Source organism: Sebastes fasciatus, chromosome 15 (assembly GCF_043250625.1).
Source record: "Sebastes fasciatus isolate fSebFas1 chromosome 15, fSebFas1.pri, whole genome shotgun sequence".
In the NCBI taxonomy this organism is placed as follows: domain Eukaryota; kingdom Metazoa; phylum Chordata; class Actinopteri; order Perciformes; family Sebastidae; genus Sebastes; species Sebastes fasciatus.
In genome coordinates, this window is record NC_133809.1 from 5,002,650 (window position 1) to 5,023,902 (window position 21,253).

Genomic DNA, 21,253 nt, shown 5'->3' on the forward strand with positions numbered 1-21,253 from the left:
AATGGCGATAGTTGTTATGTTGATAATTCACATCAGTGGTGCTGTAAAGTGTGTCACACTCACTAGTTTGAGGCTTATCGTCCACATTAATCCGCCGTTTTCCTTTTGTCTGTGTCTTGTTCATGCTCATCTTGTAGAAATCCACGGCAATGGAGATTGTTCACAAAACACCCTCTCCATGCTTCGTACTACTCCACTGCTCATTTGGCAGTCACAGCAACACCTCACCTCGGTGAGTCCACAACTCGCCGTAAGTCGGTTTATACGGAAGTTAGGCCGAATCACACCAGAGCAGCGGCCTGGTGCCATGCAACGTCTATGAAAGGTTCTGGCAGCCGGTCCGGAGCTCAGCGAGCTGCGGCGATTTGATTCTGCAGCGAAGTACGGCCAAACTAAAGTTAGGAAAAGTTTAACTTTTAGCTGCAACGTGTGGCCAGAGAGTACCTGCAGCCAGCAAGCAGATCCTGTGACTCCTCACCTGTTACAAATCATTTCTTCCTGTCTGAAACACATGTACACGAGCCACACTTCGCCGCTGCCTGGTGTGAATTTGGGGTTAGCAATAGTAACAGTACACATAAAAATGGCAGACGCTAGACCATCCTGCTACATTGATTTGAATGGGAATGTCCCTTCTACTTCTATTCTATTTCTATGGTCCAAATATTGTTTAATTGATTGTCAAAATCAACAATATATATTGTATTTATTTTATTTGCTTTGTTGCCCAGAGTTAGATGAGAGGATCAATACTCTCATCTCAATCTTCTCATCTGATTCAGCAAAAAAAAAGCTAAAGAGAGAGTAAAATGTTGAATACACTATTACTATAACTATTCTGTTATATTTTATTTTACATTTAATCTACTGATGGCTCAATGCTGTTTCAAAGCTGTTTACACTGCCTTTGATTTATTTTAATGTTTTATTTATTTATTTTTTGCCTAAAACGGTAAGATATAAGGTCTGAAAAAACATAAAAATCAGACTTTAAAAAGCCTCAAAAATAATTTAAATTTCCAGAAACTATGAGGAAACTACGTTTTGTTCATCTATGCACAAAATTAACCACAAAGCAGAACAACAGCTGCAGCTCTGAGAGCAGTAAAAACTCGCTGTAATGCTTCCGTACATCAAAAGGACTTTTTGAAGTATCATCGATTAGCTTGTTATTATATTCTTTGTTCATTCTCACACTTCAGTCTCTTTTGTTATTGCTAACGGGTCGCCAGAGGTCGGCCGTTACTCACTCAGGCAGAAGTTGTCGTGGAAGGAAGTGAGGAAGTCGGAGCATTGTTCCCGGTGGTTGCCGCTCGCCGCGCAGGAGCACCAGGGTCCCACGTTGGATGTGGAGTTGTCAAGGTAGTTGGGAGTTACAGTGCTTCCTGTAGAGGAGGAGGAGAGGCGGAAACAACACACTTATGTATGTTTACAGGTATGTTGAAGTAATACAACTTCTCACATTACTAGGTTTACAACACAATGCTTGAATCTGACCATGAGATCACACAATAAAGATCAGTAACTGAACTGAATATCTAACTTTTTTGCTGTCATTTGACATCCAAGCTGTTCTACCTGCTGTCCTGTGCTATTTTAAGCAATATTTTTTTAATAAACACCTCATAAAAAGAGCAGTTTTAACAGAAAGGCAAAAAAAAATTTAGCGTTTGAGCAGAATTCTGGCTGATTTAATCTTCTTAACCTGATTATGACCTCAGTCTGATCATCACATAAAGGCATTTACAAGGCTATTTCTATCATGATGGTGTTGCTATAATCAAGTTGAGTTATTAGTGTGCATGTAGATGTATTCATTATGAGAGGAATTTAAAGAGGAATAGATGAAAGCGGAGTGAATAGAGACCCAGGCTGGAAGGTTAGTTAAGCAGGCGAAGGCTTGACATTACGGAGCCAACAGAGTTGTTCTGCATATTTCAAAAGGAATAGTTACTGGAAACCAGCTCCTGCTACACATTTCTCTGATCTTTCATGACAGGCAACGTGCTTTTTCTTTGTGGATGTATTCATCATATAATAAAAGAGCTGCTTGCTTATACAGCACCTTCCTCTGGATGCTACAACAAGTACAGTAGTAGGTGTTTAGCCCAGGGATTCTCAAAGTGGAGTCTGTGGCACTGTCAGGGGATCTGCCAAATTAGTTACTATAAATAATAATAATATTGGGTAACACTTCATTTTACAGGTCCACAAATTTCATGGTAATTAGGTGATAATTAGCAAGTAACCTATCTGAAATTTCGTGGGAAGTACTGCCAAATTACCCCAATATTTACCTCAAAATGTATCAAAAATGACTTTATTATAAACATTATTTAATAATGATATGCTAAAATAGCATATGATGGTTCAAATAAAACCAAAACTAATAGAAGACACTTCTGATCAGGCACAAATCTCACCATTGTGTAACTTATTGTCTGTACAAATGTAACCTGGTAGCTAATGTCATGATTCAGGTTCAAGATATTTCAAATAAGTTATTTGCTAATTATTATCTATTTACCAGCAGACATGGAAATAAAGCATATCAATTAACTTTGTATTCTTTTCATGGAAATGTATTAAATAAATTACCAGCTATTGGGAAATAGTGGAATGTAATTATTAAATCATGTTAATAATAAAGTAATTTTTGATACATTTTTTAGGTAAATATTGGGGTAATTTGACAGTAATTCCAAAGAAATTTAAAATACTTGATAATTATGACCTAATAACCATGAAATTTGCAGACCTGTGTTACCTAAAATTGTGCTGTATCATTGAAAAGTGCATGTCTACAGATGGGGGATATTGTGTCAATTACTCCCAACCATGTCAGCTTTGGGCCAGTTCATTATTTTTAAGTTGAAGTGCTTACTGAAATATGAATACTAATAATAACTTTATTCATATATCACCTTTCAAAACAAGGTTATGAAGTGCTTTACAATAAAAGCATGATACAAGTAATTGAAGTCCAGAACTTAAGATTTAAACAAGATAAAATCCAAAAAAGCTACAACAATGCACCATCAGTTAAGAAAAAGCCATAATATCAAAGTGAGTCTTAAGAAGAGATTTAAAGGAAGATACTGAGTTGGCCTGTCTGAGATCCTCTGTTCTGAAAGTCAGCTTTAGACTGGTAAGTTTAAATATCTGGATTTATTACGACTATGCCGCTATGTCTTGCTACTGTTCACTGTTCTACTGTTCAGCTTTTAAGATCAATTACTTGAAATGTAGCCTATAAATGCTGTCAAGTTGAGTCCAAATGGAATTTGAATAAAATCCCCCTCTGTTTAAAAAGGTATATAAGAAGTATTAACATTCAATAACATTGTAAATTTCCCCGCTGTGGGTCTAATAAAGGATCATCTCATCTTATATTAACATGATTCAAATCAAAATGTGTTTCTGTTTATCACTATCAAATGGGTCTGAAGTATTTAGGTTGAAAAGTTTTAGAATACAAATAGTTCAAATTCAATTTAAGAGTACAAACAGTAGTAAGTGTATGCTTAATCTGTGATTCGATTGAGAGGGGGTCCTTGGAAAAGTTTGAGAACCCCTGGTTTAGCCTTAGCCCTGATAGTCTGGCGATCTCGCCCAATATCACCTGGGATCGGCTCCAGCCCCCCCGCGACCCTGAATAGGATAAGCATTTACAGATAAAGGAGGGATGGATGGATATTTTAGCCTTTTCTTTTAGATTTTCTAACATGTATATCCACCAGGGCCGGCAGTTTGGTGGACTTTGATGAGTGCAGCGACCCGCAGTACAAAGCCCAGCCACTATCACAGAGGTCTCTCTCTCTCTTTTTTTTATTCTTTTCTGCCTTTGGTGCTTTTCAGCAGGAAGTGATTGGGAAGTCATTCTCCAGGAAGGGGTTATATAGCCCGGTAGCTTGTATTTTTAAAAGAGGTGGTAAATAGAATTGCTGCACTTTGAGGCAGTGTGGCGAAAAAAGTTTTGATTTACCTCCATTGATTTTTCTGGGTCCCAGACTTCCAAACAACAACACCTCAGAGTCTCACTTCTACTTCAGTTGTGTGGAATGGCCAATCACCGGTGCACACCTTTCTGTCTCTGTCTTCCTTTATCTGCCTCCCTCAGTCCCTCTAACTAAACAACCTTATTTTCCCCTCTTCGCAGCAGTATTGTCCTATAATGACATGTTTAGACCGAGTGGTTTTTAACAACCTTATGCATTATGTGATCTTTTGTTAAGTTTTTATCTAAAGTACAATAAGGTGTGTTCTACGCCTCCGTCTGCTCCCTCTCATTGTCACGTCAGGGATAATTCTCTCAAAACACCAAGTCAATAGTTGTAATTGCACTTATAATGCCAACGGCTTCGCCGGGCATGCTGCAGCCACATTAATCAGCGCTCCATCGATTGTTGAACAGCGCTTCTCATCGCAATCGTTGATTCATTCTTTTGAGTCCTGTTCGGTGTCTGCTCTCCGCCTTCCTCCCTCTGAAACCTGTTTGTTCCTGATCCATCACAGAAGGTGGGTGAGCCGGAGCTGGCACACAAAGATTTAGTTCTTACCAATCAGGCCGGTGTACGCAAGTAGACACGCTCCGTAGTTCTCCTGCTTGCAGCCGCTGGCGCTCTGCTCGGAAGGTTGGCAATCATACTGGAACTGTGCCCAGCGAGACCTGTGGGAGCAATAACATGCCATCCATCATTTACTGGTGCTTGGCAGCCTGCTGCACACGTCGTATCACTGAGGGGTGCCGGCACCGCTGCTTTCTCTCAACGACAGGATGTGGATCTGAAGCCCACCACGCTCATCTACCTACTCCTACGTCAACTCCCTCCACCCTTCATGATCTCGCGCTCTGCAGCACTTCACTCCCAGTCAACCCTGGCGACAATCATCCCGCTTCTTTTACATTCCTCCCCACTTTTCCCGACGAATTGTCTTCTGGACGACTGCCAGGCCGTAAAGAGTCAATGAGGGGCAAAGATAGGCCTTGGCTCTGCTCTCTAAATACCGCGGGCGCTGTCTGGCAGGCCTGGCCGTGAGGAGATTAGACAAATATGGATCTTCCATATAAATACTTCCTCCCACAGCCGCTCTGCCTTCCCTCCTTCACCTTTCCTGCCAGCCGCCCGAGACATCTAGCCTCATCATCATCATCATCGTACAAGGCTATCTCGGCCATCATATCGCATCAGCGGCCCCCGTCGACTGGCATTTGTAACGGGATCCCCTCAGGGCACCGCGACTCCCCGCTCTCTCCTCGTTTGTCATGTCATCGTAATGATGTGCGTAAAACTCATAGGCCGTGCGCTAAGTGAAGGCGTCCTCCGCAGGCTGCCGGTTAATGCCAGCTGACTGGTGCTGGATTGGCGGGCCGCGCGGTGGCCTTGAGATGCCCCATCCATCGGGGGCGGCAGTGGAGAATAATGCCTGATCGATAGCCGTGACAGATGAAGCCCTTTGTCTTCCTGACATTTGAAGAGGAACTAGATTAAACGCTGGCCACCATTTGCTGCCAGAGAGACAGGAGGCTGACTGGATGGGTATGAGAACTCCATGTTTTCAGTCTCCGGTGATTGAGAGAAATGCACCGTCTGAATTTTAATGACTTCATGAGACATTCACGATTGGACGTTGACAATTAATTTAAATTTGAATGAGATGTTTGTGTCTCACATATCCTGGGATTTACCACAGAATAAATATGCTTATTCAGATGTCTTGTACAGAGGGTCAGTCAGTCTCCTGATCCTGATGATGATGATGTCTCAGCCGTGCACTGATAAATATTTGCTGGCAGGAAAGTCATGTGTGAATCCCGAGCGATAATGGCCGCTCTTAATAATGCCTATTTCGCGCGTCGGCTTCTTGCCCGGCTGCCATTAAATTCTGCAATCAGAAAATGAATGCAGAATTTAATTGAACTAATTAAACAGTTAATGAGTGTAACAATTTAATTAATTAAACACAGCTGACTAATTAAATCTAAATGAACATATCATACCAGCCGGACCTATCTTCCAAGACACACAGTGCCATTTATTGTCCTGAGGGAAAGTCATTGTGCAAGGCCACCGCATCAACAAAGCACTTCATATTGAAGACAACAGTGGTAAAGATACCACCGCGTTAGCCATGAAAATTAACTTGAGGCAACTCATTTTCATAAGTAATCCATTTTCTGCCAAACAACGCACTTAAAAAAAAAGTATGTGCTCCTCTGCAGTATTTGGGTTTGGTGCATTCTGCTGCTGTTGTAAAGTTTATAACAAATGATGCTTCACAATAAAGCCCTAGTAACACCAGAACAGCAGAATTCATCTGCATGTCTTTGCGAAAAAGATGTTTCTATAGAAGCTCAGTGACTACGTTTACATACACTTAATATGTTTTGCCCTTATTCCAAAAAGGACTATATCCTACTAAGCTGTTTTCATGGATAATGAAAATGAATATTCCACTAACATTCACTTTGACATGCAGCCATGCAGACTCTGAGTAACGTAACCGGTGGTGGACGTGTTTGACAGTGCGAACATAGCCTTCGTCTTTCATTCCTTCAACCACCTTCTTGAAAAGGTCGCCGTTGTGATATTTACGTATATCCAAAAACCTGTAGATATCTAAGTCTTTCACAATATTTAAAGTAGGTGTGTTTCTCCTTCCGAGCAGAAATGTGGGCTTTTCTTTTGGGCATGCATCTCTGCAAACTGTCAGCTAGTTGGTTTGTGTACAACGTACAGAGCTGGACGTAAACAGGCGAGAGGCCGTGTGTCGCAAACTGCCGTAAAAACCCCAATTGAGATGCGTATTCCCAACGTGCTGTATACACGTCCAAAGAATGCTCCTAAAACCTGGACAATATCGGCATATCCCACATGTCTTAATCGTAAAATGCCTTCTTTGTGGAGCAGTTTAAAGTCTGACAAAGGAGCTTAAATAAAAGTGGATTGTGCAAGACGGCTAAGTTACAATAGCTTCCTGTGTTTTAGACTCTCCTTTCCCTCAAAGGTCGGCGCTGTCCAGACGGATTGTTATTGGTCAACAGTCACAAAGTTTAACTCAATGGAAAACATTTGAGCAAATCCACTAATTATGACATTTCAATTGAATTGAACCGAGTTTGCCATGAAATGTTGCTGTTTTAAACGCAGATGTGACTGAGGTTGCAGAGTGTACGTCTTATTAAAACTACATTCATACATTTTTTGCGTAGTGTGAAAGTTGTCGCTCAGAGAATCATTACCCAAATCTACAGCTCAACAGAGCCGTTTATCAGCTAGTGGTGAAAATAATCAATTAATGCATCTTTAAGGTGAGAAACTACCAGTCAAATTATGTCCCTTTTTTACTAACGTGGAGCATTACTTTTGATCATTCACAAGGATTTCCCGTAATTTAAAAGGTCCTTGTTCATTGTGTTGGTTTTCCAATCTGTGTAGATGAGTTGCTCCAGCTCTCACAGACTAGCTCCTCGAGTCAGTAGTAGAATAGCTGTCCAGTGTGGAACAGCAGAGAGCCAAAGCAAACAAGTGGCTGGTGAAGCTGGTCAAACAAGTCAAAGAGACCCAGATTGTTTTCTCAGGAGTCGGCAGATCAAACAAGATGTTGGATGAGTCGGTGACCTGTTTGCTAACAAGTTAAACATAAAAACACGTTAAGCTGATATCGTGTATCAAAGCTTGAGTCCATTTTCTCCCTCCAACCTTAAAAAAAAAAATCTATTACAGCTTTAAATCTTGGACATCAGAGACATCCTTACCTAACGGACTTATTTAAAGGTTCTATATACGGGATTCAAGACAACCCGTCTATAGAGAACCTTTAACTCTCAAGTCACTACGAACTCTATTTTACATTGTACAAAAGAGGGACACAAAACATCTAATAACTAAGGCATGCTTTAGAATAATGCAAAGTGTACATGATTTGCAGTAACGGAGCTAAAACATGTAAAAACAGAAGCCACAGTTGCTGCAAATGATCAGTTCAGTGAGTCGAGTGATGCCAACTCAGGAAATTAAGTGGCAGCCGGCAGCATGTAAGACAACATTTTCTAATTTCTACCTGCAGACGTAGTCGGCTTTGCAGATCCTCAGCTGGGCCAAGCAGTTGGGCTTCTCCTTGTCTTCGTAGGAGCAGGACGGCACGATGGTTTGCCGGCGGCGCTCCGAGCAGGCCGTGTCAGTGCAGGGACAGAACAGCAGCTCGTGGGTGTAGTCGGGGGGGACGCGGTCAAAGAACTTCCTCAGCGCCTTGTTGCACTTCGGTCGGTTACACGGCCCCGAGCGGGCCGACGGCTGGATGCAGGACGAGACGTACTCCGTGCGAAGCTTCTGACACGTCTCGTCTATGTTACACGCCTTGGCAGCATCCAGGCAGCGGTTCACCGTTGTTACTTCAGACTCTAAAAGGAGAAGAAGACACAAATGAGTAGCAGAAAGCATTTTATCCTTCTGTGTAGTTTGAGAAAATCAAATCCCAGGCAATGTTTACCAATGATTTCTCGGCCTAATTGGAGACGGTATTGACTTCACCTCCACGCTCAGATGCAGCGTTGCATTTACAGATGAAAAAAAAAAAAAAAGTCTTCAAGTACAAACTAAACCAAAATGATGATTATATGTAATAGGCCCCCTCGCAATGAATAGAACATGAATGGTGTTTAAATGTTGTATGAGATCGGGCACTGGATGTGTTTCAGCTGAGGCCTAATGGCTGAATATTTCATTCTGCTGGGTTAATGCAGAGTGGCATCGCTGAAAAAGCGGCTCCTCCATCTCTCCAACCGCACAACAAGGCCTGTAATTACTGCTCCTTCTCCTTCATCCGTCTATCCAACACTCCATCTCCCTACATCTGGGTCCATCCCTCACTCACCTGACTCCCTCCGTCCCTCGCCATCTTCCTCCCTCGCTGTGTGTCTGCCACTCTCAGCGCTGCCATCACCCTCCCTCCCCCTCCATCTGTCTCTCCTATTCCTCCATTCAGTTCGCTCTCCTCCATCCTCCATCCTCCGTCCATCTCTACATCACCTCAGCGCCGATGCTCCCTCTGACTCCTGCGGTAATGAGCCACCTCCGTGGAGGCGTCGGAAAGCCCCTTTCATAACCACCTTTTTTTGGCCGCATTATTTCCCAATCCATCATCATGCGTATTTTCTTTTTCCCAAGCGACCTCCCAGTCAATACGGCCATGATGACGTTCAGCTTCCCTGGCAGATAGCACCGCTCATTAGTTTGTAAACTGCCTGTAGTTGTGTCTCCTGGTGAGTTTGGCTCTCACCAAGCTGTCATATGAAATATGAATGGCCTTAGAGAGCAAGATAACAACCCATCGCAAAGCATAGGTTACTCCCAACTTAACTGCTAAGCAGGCGAGGGGGGGTGGGGGGATGGGAGGACCTGATGGAACTCCAGGTCGGGACAACAAATTGCATCCAGGAAAAGGAATATGCACATAAGCACTCATGTGAAATCCTTGTTATCATGTTTTTTTTTAAGCTGCTATGTATTGAGAGGAGAACATCCTGATTCACATTCAACCTTACACACATTTACACCTCAGCACTGCCCAGTACAACCACAGTCCAGAGCTGCTCCTTATTGGACCCACCGGAGGCTGAATGCACTCTCGCTCCAGCTTGTTTTCCAGTCGCGGGCCTGCTTCTGTAATATTCATCAGCACATCTAAATATGAGATCTACATTGCAGTCTGTGAGTAGTTGCACTGTGAAACATTCGGTTGTTTCGGCTCCATAAAACTAGCACGGTCTATTTAAATGACACAGTGTCTGAGCGCGAGAATTTTTGCCGAGCTTTACTCGCGTTGAGTTGGACCGCAGGTATCACTTGTGTTCTTTCGCTATAGACGCGCCGAAGAGGATAAGGAGCTTGCCTCCATAGATACCAACACCAACACCAACCATTTCCGCCATCAACCATGGAAGAAATAACCACTCATGCTGCTTTACACATGTTGTGGAAGTCCCAGATATGTCGGAAAACCAAACGCCGTCGTGTCTGAGTTCATAACATCACCCGGCGGCGAGCTGTATTCACATACAGTGCCGTTGCACTGACTGTATCTAGCGAGCCACTCGTTGCTACTGTGGTATGAACCCAAAATAAACAGATTATGCTGCAATCTAATAGCAATAAACAGATCAAAGGGATGCCGGCATAACTACATAATGATGCCGATTTGTAAAAGTATGAATTCATGCTTTGTCAGACCTGTCCGCAAGACGACAAGCTAACAACTTTTAAAATGCTTGTTTTCTGAATGGAGTTCGGATCAATCAGTGCCAGGCTATGCAGCTGCTCCATCAACACTCAACATAACGTCATCGAAGCATAAATACGGCAGCGATGTTGTTTAATCCATAGACAGTCTGTGGTTTATACACATACATTTATACACAGAGTTTCATCCGCTCTCTGTACAAATATACTATTTGTACTATTAGTGCAGAGTACTATCGTAGCTCTCGGTGCCTACAGACAGCTACAACATGTTTTTCCTCCATGGGATATTCCCAAAAGGAAGAGCAGCGTTGTTATTGCATACGAAATGACTTACAAATTACAGTGTCATTCATTCAGATTCAGGTGTAGTGGAAAGCCTCCCAGCATGCACCTGGATATGTCAATTATTATTGTGTTCAACATTTTGTTCCTACAGTTAATCTGTGGTTATTTCAGTCAGAATATGGTTGGACCTTGTGAGTGTTGTGGTGTGCAGGCAAAGATGCTCTGCTCCGAAGCTCATAAAGCTCCTCGTTGAACTGGAAACTTTGACTTGCTGAGTTCTTCTGAGAGAAAAGCTCAGGTCATCGCAACATGTTTACCATCTTCTAAACACTTTACTACCCCAATGCCCACTATCGCCTTTTCATAGCTCCAATAGGGAGCAGAGTTTTTAACAATTTATTGGCAAAGTGACGATTGTTTGCAACATAATGATCACACTGGTCAACATTAAAGTGGATTATGCTCCAGAATATCTTATTTTTTGCCATGACACTGGATTGTAAGTGCTGTAGCTGAGTACAGCAGTCATCCTTCATGAAAGAGCAAGCTGGAAACCCTCCAGAGACACTTTTCAACCACACATTCAAAAGACAGACTTCCTTTAAGAGTTTTTGTTCACCTAAACTGGATGTAAACAGTCTCAAATTAAAGCTTCACACTTCACCCTCATAGTCACTGTATCATTTCAGATCCTGGTTTCCTTATTGCTTTACAAAGCCTGTGACCAACATGTTGCACTAGAGAAAGAAAACAAAACTGCTGGTATTTGTCTTAACCAAGGTGCATGAAGTAAAAAATCCCAGTAAGGAAAAACAATCTCTGATACTCTCAGAGGCCAATGATGCATTAAAGAGCTTCTCTCTTGGTGCAGAACATCTAATGTGTTTAAACAGAGGCGCTTTCTTTAAAACACCGACTTCGCTTTAGTTAACTGATGAATTGGTAAAGGGTGAAGTACTCCCGTTGTTTGAATACTCCTCAAAATATGATGAGCCGTGGCTCCGGCTTGCGTCTTTGAAAAGGGTCATTACTCTGTTTGAGGGAGAGATGCTATAAGGGCGGAAAAACATCCATTAATCACGTCTTTGTTGTTTTGGCAGTCGACTTGTCGCGATGCGTGGCATGGATGTCAACTTTGACCTCCCATGGAGTCGCTGCAGTGAAATTTACGAGGCGGCAGTACAGTGCAGGTCTCTGGAGCTGCTGTAATTCAAAGCAGCCTTAAACAAGCGGTGTTATTTTAACAAACAGGTCACAGCAACGTGTCATCAAGCATGTCCACTGAATCTCAATCGTTTAGCTATTTTGGTATACATTTTTCCATACAGTCTCACACATACAGGTGAGGACAGTCTCACTCAGTTGTGCTCAACAAGCCTGTAGAAGACTAGAATAAACATTTTCTGAAAGAAATACATGTGATTGCTGCAAGCTGCTGCTTGTCTATAATTAATATAATTAACAACAACAGATGTCAAAAAATCTCAATCAAGCATCAATCTGTCAAACACACTGCTCATGTTTAGCTGTAAATATGTATGGAAGGAGAATCAGGGGTGTCAAACTCATTTTAGTTCATGGGCCGCATACAGCCCAATTTGATCTCAAGTGGGCCGGACCAGTAAAACCATTGCATAATCTATAATTAACAACACATCCAAATGGTTTCCCTTTCTTTTAGCGTAAAGTAGTAGGAGTATATTCTGAAAACGTTCACAATTAATGAAAAATCCATTTACAGAATACATGATGAACATCCCGAGATGTCTGGCTGATCTCTTGGCTACGACTAAAAACAGACAACTCATTTATCTTCTCTGTTCCCAGTTGCAAGTTCTTGTGTTTTTTTTCTCCATAATTAGTCTGAAAATGGTGCTGAATATTATGATCCTTGAGCACTGAAAGGTGATGTGAACACGCCAAGCTCAATGGCTTGTATAATGGGATGTTTAATCACGTATCCAGCCTGTTACTCTTATTAGGACTGCCCAACCCCCGGTGGACATACTGTACAGGAAAAGCAGTGCATTTTATTGAAACATTTTAATCAATTACTTCTCTGCAATTTTTAGACTTGCAAAATCATCCAGTGGGTCGGATCGAACCCTTTAAAGGGCCGGTTCTGGCCTTCGGGCCGTATGTTTGACACCCCTGAAGTAGATTCTTGCCATGGAATAAACACAACAAAGGCTGACATTTTGAAAAAAACAGAGGAGCAGTAGAGGATCAGTGGGTAAAAAAGGAAAGTTCCAAGTCTTGTGACCCGTTAAAGGACCAGTGTGTAGGATTTAGTGGCATCCATCCCCCCCCTCCTCCCCACAAGTCAGAATAATAACAGAGCGAGAAGAAGAATAATGGTCGTTTGCAGCTGTGACATAATGGATTGGTTAAGGAGATGAGGTTGAATGTTACAGCACGCATGATGATTTTGTGGGAGACCTGAATGGTGCTGAGCTGATATCAGCATCACAGTGAACCGCTGAGATTCATGGTGGGTTTGAAAATAGCTGGCTGAGATGTGGAAACATCCATGAAAATGAAAGAAGCCGGAGAGGAGCTGCAGTGTACAGAACCTCTGCTGTGGGTGAGTAAATGTACATGCAGAGTAAAGATTGGATGTACAGGAGAGGTGGTTGTGATGCCAATATGTACTGTAAAATAACAGTTTAACATAAACATAACATGGTTTTTTAAACGCGGCATGTTTATGGCCCCGTCATCAAAAAGTGTGCAGGGAACGCCATTCACGGTTTCTAGGCAACAACAACAGTTGCAGCTGTTATCTCATTGGTTGCGTTCTAAAAGGTCAGCGGGAACGAGGTTAAAGATTAAATCATTCGAACTTTGGCAGTGCTCGGTGGCGATTTAGAGCAGTGCGCCACGCCAAGGGTAGCGCTTGCCATCTAGTCTCCTGCTCTCCAAGTTCATATCGTCTCCAAGTTGTAATAAACCAGAATGTTTCTTTAACTGGCTCGTGTGCACATACAGTTTTAAAGTGCTGTGGGCAAATCTAACATTTCAGATGAGTGCCTTAAAGTTTAATGCACTCTATTGTAAAGCTTTGTTTAGCAGAGTTTCCATGCCCCCTGATCTCTGCAATAACACTGGTGAGGAGAGAAGTAGAACTGTTACTCAACCTGAACACAACCTGAATTTACCTTTAGGGCTATTATGCAAACTGTCTCCCGAGCTGGCCTCATCTCATAGCACTGTTAAATCATTTGCCTTTCTTGTCCCTGTGGTATAAAAGAAGCATGTGCAGTTTGCTAATGTCAGCACGCATCACCTCAAGCTTTGAAGTCATAAAATGTGTATTTGACACTGATCCCCCATTGCCATTAGGAGCTGCCAACATACAAAACTACCTCGTGCAACTTTAATATCACGAGGATCCCCGTGATCATATACAATAAACATCACTGCTTGTCTAGTTCTGATAAAATAAACAGTGAGCGTCCACTCATTCTCTCCTGAGCAGCTCAGTATTATACATCAATATAACCCCAAATATATTTCAGAAAACAAATCATGCAATTCATTACCCAGTAGTATAAAATATATAGCAGATTTAATGAGCAAATTATACATATCTCCAATATTAAAGTATAATTCGAATTTGTAACTCTTCCATGCACTCATGTTTGCATAAGCATGTTTATAGGTTATTGATATGCAGGGTTCCTGCAGTTTCCATTTCAACATTTTCCGGACCCAAATTTCCAGACTTCTCTGTAGATTCTCCAGACCATGTTTGACTTTGTGACTCTGGGTGCAGAGGATGCTGAACTATGCTGAACTTGAATGCAAGACTACAGGGATGTTGTCCTCGCATATGGCTTACAATGGCCGCCTCCCCCCCAATGTTGGAGATGTGAAACGATTTTACACAAAGTTTGCATCTAGGTTTCTTTTGCCATTTGGAATCCTTAGCCAACCAGGTCCATTCCCATGGATGTACTGTATAAAAAGACATCTGTAAATCAGAGTTTTTTTTTTTTTAAGGTAAATCAACTTCCCAGTACGAACACTTAAATAGCCCTCATTTAAATAATGATGTCCTAAATGTTGTAAAATGAACTCATAGCTGGATCCACAGTTATTTTCCTTGACATAATGAGCGTGCATCAGACCCACAGGACTGCACCGCCGCCCTGCACGCTCATATGACATATCCGGTTCTGCCAACTGTAATTCATCACTTGATCACACATTATCTTATAATACACCCGTGGGCTGTACGCTGTAAGTCTGTACCGTGGATGTATTAACGTCTCTGTTCCCAAACAGCCAGCTATTGGCCAGTAGCTAGTAGTGCTAGTAGCATGACATCAACACAATTTAATGGAGTTGTAGGCTATTTACTAACACGCAGGGCTCAACATCCATGTTCTGCGGTCTACTGGACATTGATTTTGGAGGTTCTTGACATGAAAAAGTTTGAGATTGCTCTCAAAATCTGGATTTTTTCTAACTTCCAATTATGTCCATCGCTCACTCTATGCTCCTCTGGGAAGCAGCCGGGCAAAAAGATTAATAAATAAATAATTAAGTATGTAAATAGTATGCATATTTATAATATTTGTATTGTTCAACACAGGCCGTTTTGGCAGCGACATTCAAAATATGACAATCGAATAGAAATTATTTTGTTTTACTTTTGTACAGCACTTTATAGGAGGACGTTTAACTGACGTCCGGTAGTCGCTTTCAGTCCAAAATGGCGGAGGCGTAGCTCTTCTGCTGGGCGCTGACATTGCAATGCAACGATCAATTGACTTTCACTTCTTAGTAATATACGTTCATTGGCAGAGCTGTTTTGCAGGCTGTGATGTAGAGATATAGAGGCAGCTCTGTGTAGGAGTGTGCGTTCAGTCGCACGCCTACTTCTTGCCTTGCTTTTGACGACATCAAGCTCGCTCTGGCGCATGCTCTCTCACATAGCGGTGGCTGCCTGCTCCAAAACGCCATGACAAACACTGTACGATCAATTTATCTCTAGAATTTCTCAAACACTGGCCGAGCTGCTTTATGTGGGAAACACACGGTATTTAAATGTTTAAATTGAGCCGTGTCCTCCCTTTGAGCTGTCATTATCCTCTTGTTTAAACTTTTTTTTTGTGTGAATATAGAACATTTATCATTATGCATGAATGCTTTCCACACTAATCACTTTTTAAGTCATTATTTAAGTTTTCGCAGACTCTCCATCTCAGCTTCACTCATCCAGAGTATAATTGCTGTCGGAGAAAACAAAACACTTGACTTTATGTCCTCTCCAGTGAAAAACAAAAAGTAACTCATCATTTGTGTGCAGCCTCTGTTTTCCAAACCTCCAACAGGAAAAAGAATATGTCGTTTGAGTAAACAAACCAGCTCTGTCTGTCTTCCATTTTTCTTTTTCTTGCCACCTCTTTCTCCCTCTCACTTCTTACCGCACCTCTTCTGGTTTCTTTCTGTTCTTCACACTCTCTGACTCTCTCTCTCTCTCTCTCTCTCCTTCTCCCCCTCCAGTTTTGCTGCTTCCAGATGCATTAGAGTAAATAGGTAATTAATCTGTGCCTCGGAGGCTAACAGCAGCACATACCAGCCCTGCGGCTTGCCCACAGGCTCAGAGGCAAGACAGAAGCAAAGTGTGGGTTGTTACTCATCAAACACTTTGCGAACCCCACCTGCATATACCTCCGTCTACTCTGTCAAAACGACGGCGGGTAACATCTCGATTTGCTCCTTCTTTGACACAGAACTTTGGTCGGGACCCACTTAAGATTTTTTGTTTTGAAGCAGCAGAGAAACACTGTGGCAGCTCGCCCACTCACCTGCAGCAATAGAGGCCAGACGCACGTAGTCAGAGCCCCTCTCCTCCGGTTCATACGGGTAGTCCTCCACCAAGTTGAGTCCTGCCAACACAGAGGAGAGAGGTTAGTGCTGTTGTCATGACAACCCAAAATAATGGTCATTTTTTTAAAAGCAGAATTTGTCTTTTCAGTGTCCTGAAACACTGAAAAAAGCACTCTGTATATCTCATAAAAGTTACATAAAAAGTTATAAGGCATAGACCGAATAATTCTTGCATGGCTGAATTAACCTTTGGGGCAACATATTGACATCCCACCCCCTTAACTACCACCCTCTGTGCGTTGTGTATCTACCCTGTCAAGTAAAGAAAAACATTCTGATTTATAAAACCGTGTACGCCCGCCTGTGTGCAATTTCTTCAATCCTTTTATTAAAAATCCCAAATCCACTTGGAAACGTGCGCACATTTCCTTGCCATTTTGTTTTGCTAAATCCCAATTTATGCTTAGAAAGTGGCGTACGCACATTTATATATAAGTTATATATGAGAACCCAGATGATCAGAGACCAACCAGTATAATGGAAATACTAAAATGATTGTACAGTACATCAAACAACAACATTGGTGCCTACCATTGCACACGGTCCATATAATAAATAGTATAATATACATAAATAAAATGCTGGATTAATACTACCTGCCTCCATGTTTTTGTTTTCACCTCATTGACAAGTAAGCTAGCTGCCCCGATCCTGTGACCGTTATATAGTACTGTATAATCTTTATTTTTTAAAATGAACAACCTCAACCTTGTGAGTATGTGTGTGTACTTTTACATGTAATATGTGTTTTCTTTTTACTGACCTGTTAAGTGTACAGAGACTCGGTGTAATGTTCACTTTAAATAGTTGAAGTTATTTTGTGGTCATTTTATTAAACAACTTGATTTTGAAATGTACACAATGTGAGCACAATATAAACTAAAATAATAAAGGAGATTTTGAAACTTATTTCACATTATTCTTGACTAGTGCTTATTGAAAAGGTTAAACTCTGAAATAAATTAATTACAGTGACAAACACGGCAACAAAAGCAGGTTATATGAGGTTGAAAACCAATTAGCTGCCTTTTAACTTATAAAACAGGTCAATCAGCAATCAGCACTTTAATATGAAGGTTCTCAAAGCAGCAGGAGTTTAGTGAAGGAGCTGTGGAGAGGCAACACAGACAGTCTTTGCCGAAACTGCAACATGAGTTCATAAATGCAGTTTATTGAATGCATCAAAGTGAAGAACAAACACAAAAGGCTGCATTAACGAAGACCAACTAAGTAAAACTTAAAGATACATTTTCAGATGTGTGGGTAACTTATAACCTTTGTTTCAAGAGCATTTAAATGACGGGTATACCAGAGTGAAGCAGGTCCTAACTATGTCGTCACGGTGCAGGCAGGGAAGACCAAATGGAGTGCTAAATGAAGAGATTCAATGAAGATACTTTTAATCAAACCAAAGGTCTTACAGGTTACGAAAAGGCAGGCAGGAACAGCTGATCACAAGGGAACAAACTTCTACAGTAACGAAAGATGAACCAAGGTGGTATAAACAGTTACTGACTGACTGACTGGGAGCAGGTGAGCAGGAGGTGAGGTGAGTGCAGGACTAATGACGAACAGGTGAAACTGATCAGGGCGGGGCAGACAGTCAAAAGGGCGGGAAAACACACAAAAACAGGAAGTAAAACCAAACATTACACATGGGGAGTGAACTTTCAAAATAAAATAGGAAACAGACGAAACAAAAACCCAAGAAGACCATGACATACTACATGCTGAAATAAATCTGAAATGCTGTTAAAACTATGGAAACATTTTAATCTCAACATCAAGATATCCTTTGGGCTGCAAATCACCAAATCAATGTTTACTGAGGTGGAACAGCTACAGGTAACAAAAAGAAATATAACATTTACGTATTAGGTGGTTGATATATTCTGCTAAACTGAAACTTAATACTACCCATCTTCAAGAAGTGTTTGCTACAGTTGTTTCAGACTTTTTTAAATAGGCCTACTTTTAATTTTACTTTTTATTCTCAGGAAAGAAAACTGAATAGTTTGCCCTTCTGGTGTGAACTTGTGTGAATCTCTGGTATAAACTAGGCTAATATTCATTAGTTTTCATTCTTTCAGTCATTCGTTTTTTGCCCCTGCTTGAGTATTTCTTTCTCTTAGTACTCTCCATTTCTCTCTCTGTCTCTCACTCACTGAAGGTCCTTTCAGACACAATGCGACAACGGCACCACTGTGCTCTGAACCCGTTATTTCCAATGATTTGCGCCTCGCCGGCTTTGCTGTGATGGTGAACGCAGCTCAAACCACGGTGTCGCGAGCAGCTCTCCTCTGCCGGGAAAAGACATTTGTTGTATCTCTATTGTTGTCCGGAGGACACAGTAGAGCTTATACAGACTGTGCAGTGCCACAAACATGTTGAGATAATGAAAAGGAAAAAGAAATGGTGTAAAACCATGTCATGAATCAGGAGAAATACGGGAGAATTGTGACCTCGGGAAGAAACCGAGAGGGCAACGAAAAACGGGAGTCTCCTGAGAAAATCGGGAGGGTTGGGAAGTATGAGATGTAGTGGAATAGAAGTATAAAGGAGCATAAAAGGGAAATACTCAAGTACAAGTACCTTGAATTTGTACTTAAGTACAGTACTGTAGTATATGTCCTTACGTACATTCCACCACTGGTTATACTGTTGCACTCTTTTCAGTTGTTTTGAATATAAAAATATATGCTAAATGGCTTAATTTGAATGTAATTGTACCACAAATAATAGGGTCCAATGAGGGAAATGGTACAAAAGTGCAGAGTATTTAGAATAAGCACAACAGTGATAAAACACAATTAGTGTGGGTGGAACAAAAGTGATTTTTGACACAATAATCACTCTTTTTATTTCAGCCTGGAATTTACTGTTGATCTCTGTGGAGGCGGAAGCCTAATTCGTGTGTAATGGGCGGCACACGCTTGATAATCCCAATAACATCCTGTAGCTGTTGACGCCCACCTCTCGGGATCACAACCATCAGGTAGTGTGTGTGTGTGTGTGTGTGTGTTAACGGCGGTCTTACCGTGCAGCACAGACTGATGCAGACTCCAGTAGATGCTCAGGCAGTTCTTCTCCTTCTTCATTCCTCGTTTACACTGGCAGCCGTGCAGAGGAGTGGACAGCAGTGCCGTCATGGCATTCTCGCACTGGTTCCGCGCCCCGGGCCCCAGCTTCACGCTGCCGTCCCCCGCCACACACTGCCTGAGGGTGCGCAGGCGCGGGCTGCAGGTGTCGTCGCTGGAGCAGGTGTCTCCGGCACGCAGGCAGTCCCTCCCGCCTGCAGAGAGCGCCATGCGTGGGACTCCTACAGGACGAGACAGACAGAGGGACAGGTTAGTGTCATGTTGTGGTCCCCCATGGTGAGACCTGTGGTCTGTGGATGGGTTTCTGTACGCTCGTTCGGTTCAACATAACATTTTAGAGGCTGTTTTGGACATAAAAATAATACCATTCGTTGAGTATTAATCCAACAAACTGAAGCCCAAATAAAACTAACAAATTATTAACAATTATTAAGACTGCAAGTTAAAGAACAGCTCAAACTCAACGACACAAAGGAAACTAATGAAAGAGTGATTATACGATGACGATGACCAAGTTGTTGTACCATGGATTTTCTAAATTAACTGGCACTAAATCATTCAAAGTGCTGTAATTTCTCTGAAGGCAGTGTACATATCTTGAGACAAGAAACACAACTGGAAGAAAAATTAGGAAAATACAAGGATTATACAGCACAAGACTCAAAGTGGCGACATTGGAACAAAGCTGCAAATAAATCCATCAGCGGGATTGAATGAATGATGGAGAAAATGTGAATGAAACAATCTTGTGTTACTTTTATTCAACCTACTTAATGTTGCAAATCTTGTGCCAATAATTATTTAACTGTGATTTTTCCTCCCAAAAAAAGACAATTATGCCGTGCTTTGAGTTTGGGCATAGATGAAAACGTATTAATATGACATTAAGATGTTTCTTTTTCATTAAAACCCTGTACAAATTACAATACATCTGTTCTTATTCATCATTTATCCCTCCCGTACCAGTTGTACCACACATTGAGCTGTTGGTTAAAGCCCAGCTTTGTCCTACTGAAGAAGTACAGGGGTTTTAGGTTTACATATTTATTAGGGCTGTAAAAGTTAACGCAATAATAACGTGTTAACGCTAATTTGTTTTAACGCCACTCATTTTTTAAATGCATTAATGCTACTTCCGATTTTAAGGTTGTAGATGGCACAGGAAGGAGGCTAAATAACGCTCCAAACTTACGCTAAATGTTGGTGAGGAAAAACTGTCATGGCCATATTCAAAGGGGTCCTTTGACCTCTGACCTCAAGATATGTGAATGTAAATGGGTTCTATGGGTACCCACGAGTCTCCCCTTTACAGACATGCCCACTTTATGATAATCACATGCAGTTCGGTGCAAGTCATAGTCAAGTCAGCACACTGACACACTGACAGCTGTTGTTGTCTGTTGGGCTGCAGTTTGCCATGTTATGATTTGAGCATATGTTTTATGCTAAATGCAGTACCTGTGAGGGTTTCTGGACAATATTTATCATTGTTTTGTGTTGTTAATTGATTTCCAATAATAAATATATTCATACATTTGCATAAAGCAGCATATTTGCCCACTCCCATGTTGATAAGAGTATTAAATACTTGACAAATCTCCCTTTAAGGTACATTTTGAACAGATAAAAAATCTGCGAATAATTTGCAATTAAATATTTGAATCGACTGACAGCCCTATATTTTAGTAAACAACTTTAATTAAAAATGTACACCATGTGAGCACAATA

At 41.6% G+C, this 21,253-nt stretch overlaps 1 protein-coding gene across 4 annotated transcripts in view; it reads right to left on the minus strand.

The window, feature by feature from the left end:
- The window catches only part of gfra4a (GDNF family receptor alpha 4a), a 314,196-nt gene that overhangs the window by 20,363 nt on the left and 272,580 nt on the right, over window positions 1-21,253 (minus strand). For all 4 annotated transcript variants that reach the window (XM_074660851.1, XM_074660852.1, XM_074660850.1 and 1 more), the window contains 5 exons: window positions 19,465-19,746; window positions 16,346-16,426; window positions 8,065-8,404; window positions 4,560-4,669; window positions 1,251-1,385 (listed from right to left, as the gene is read on the minus strand). In XM_074660851.1, coding sequence (XP_074516952.1) covers window positions 1,251-1,385; window positions 4,560-4,669; window positions 8,065-8,404; window positions 16,346-16,426; window positions 19,465-19,735 — 937 coding nt within the window. In that variant the 5' untranslated portion in view covers window positions 19,736-19,746. The remainder of the gene's footprint in view (window positions 1-1,250; window positions 1,386-4,559; window positions 4,670-8,064; window positions 8,405-16,345; window positions 16,427-19,464; window positions 19,747-21,253) is intronic.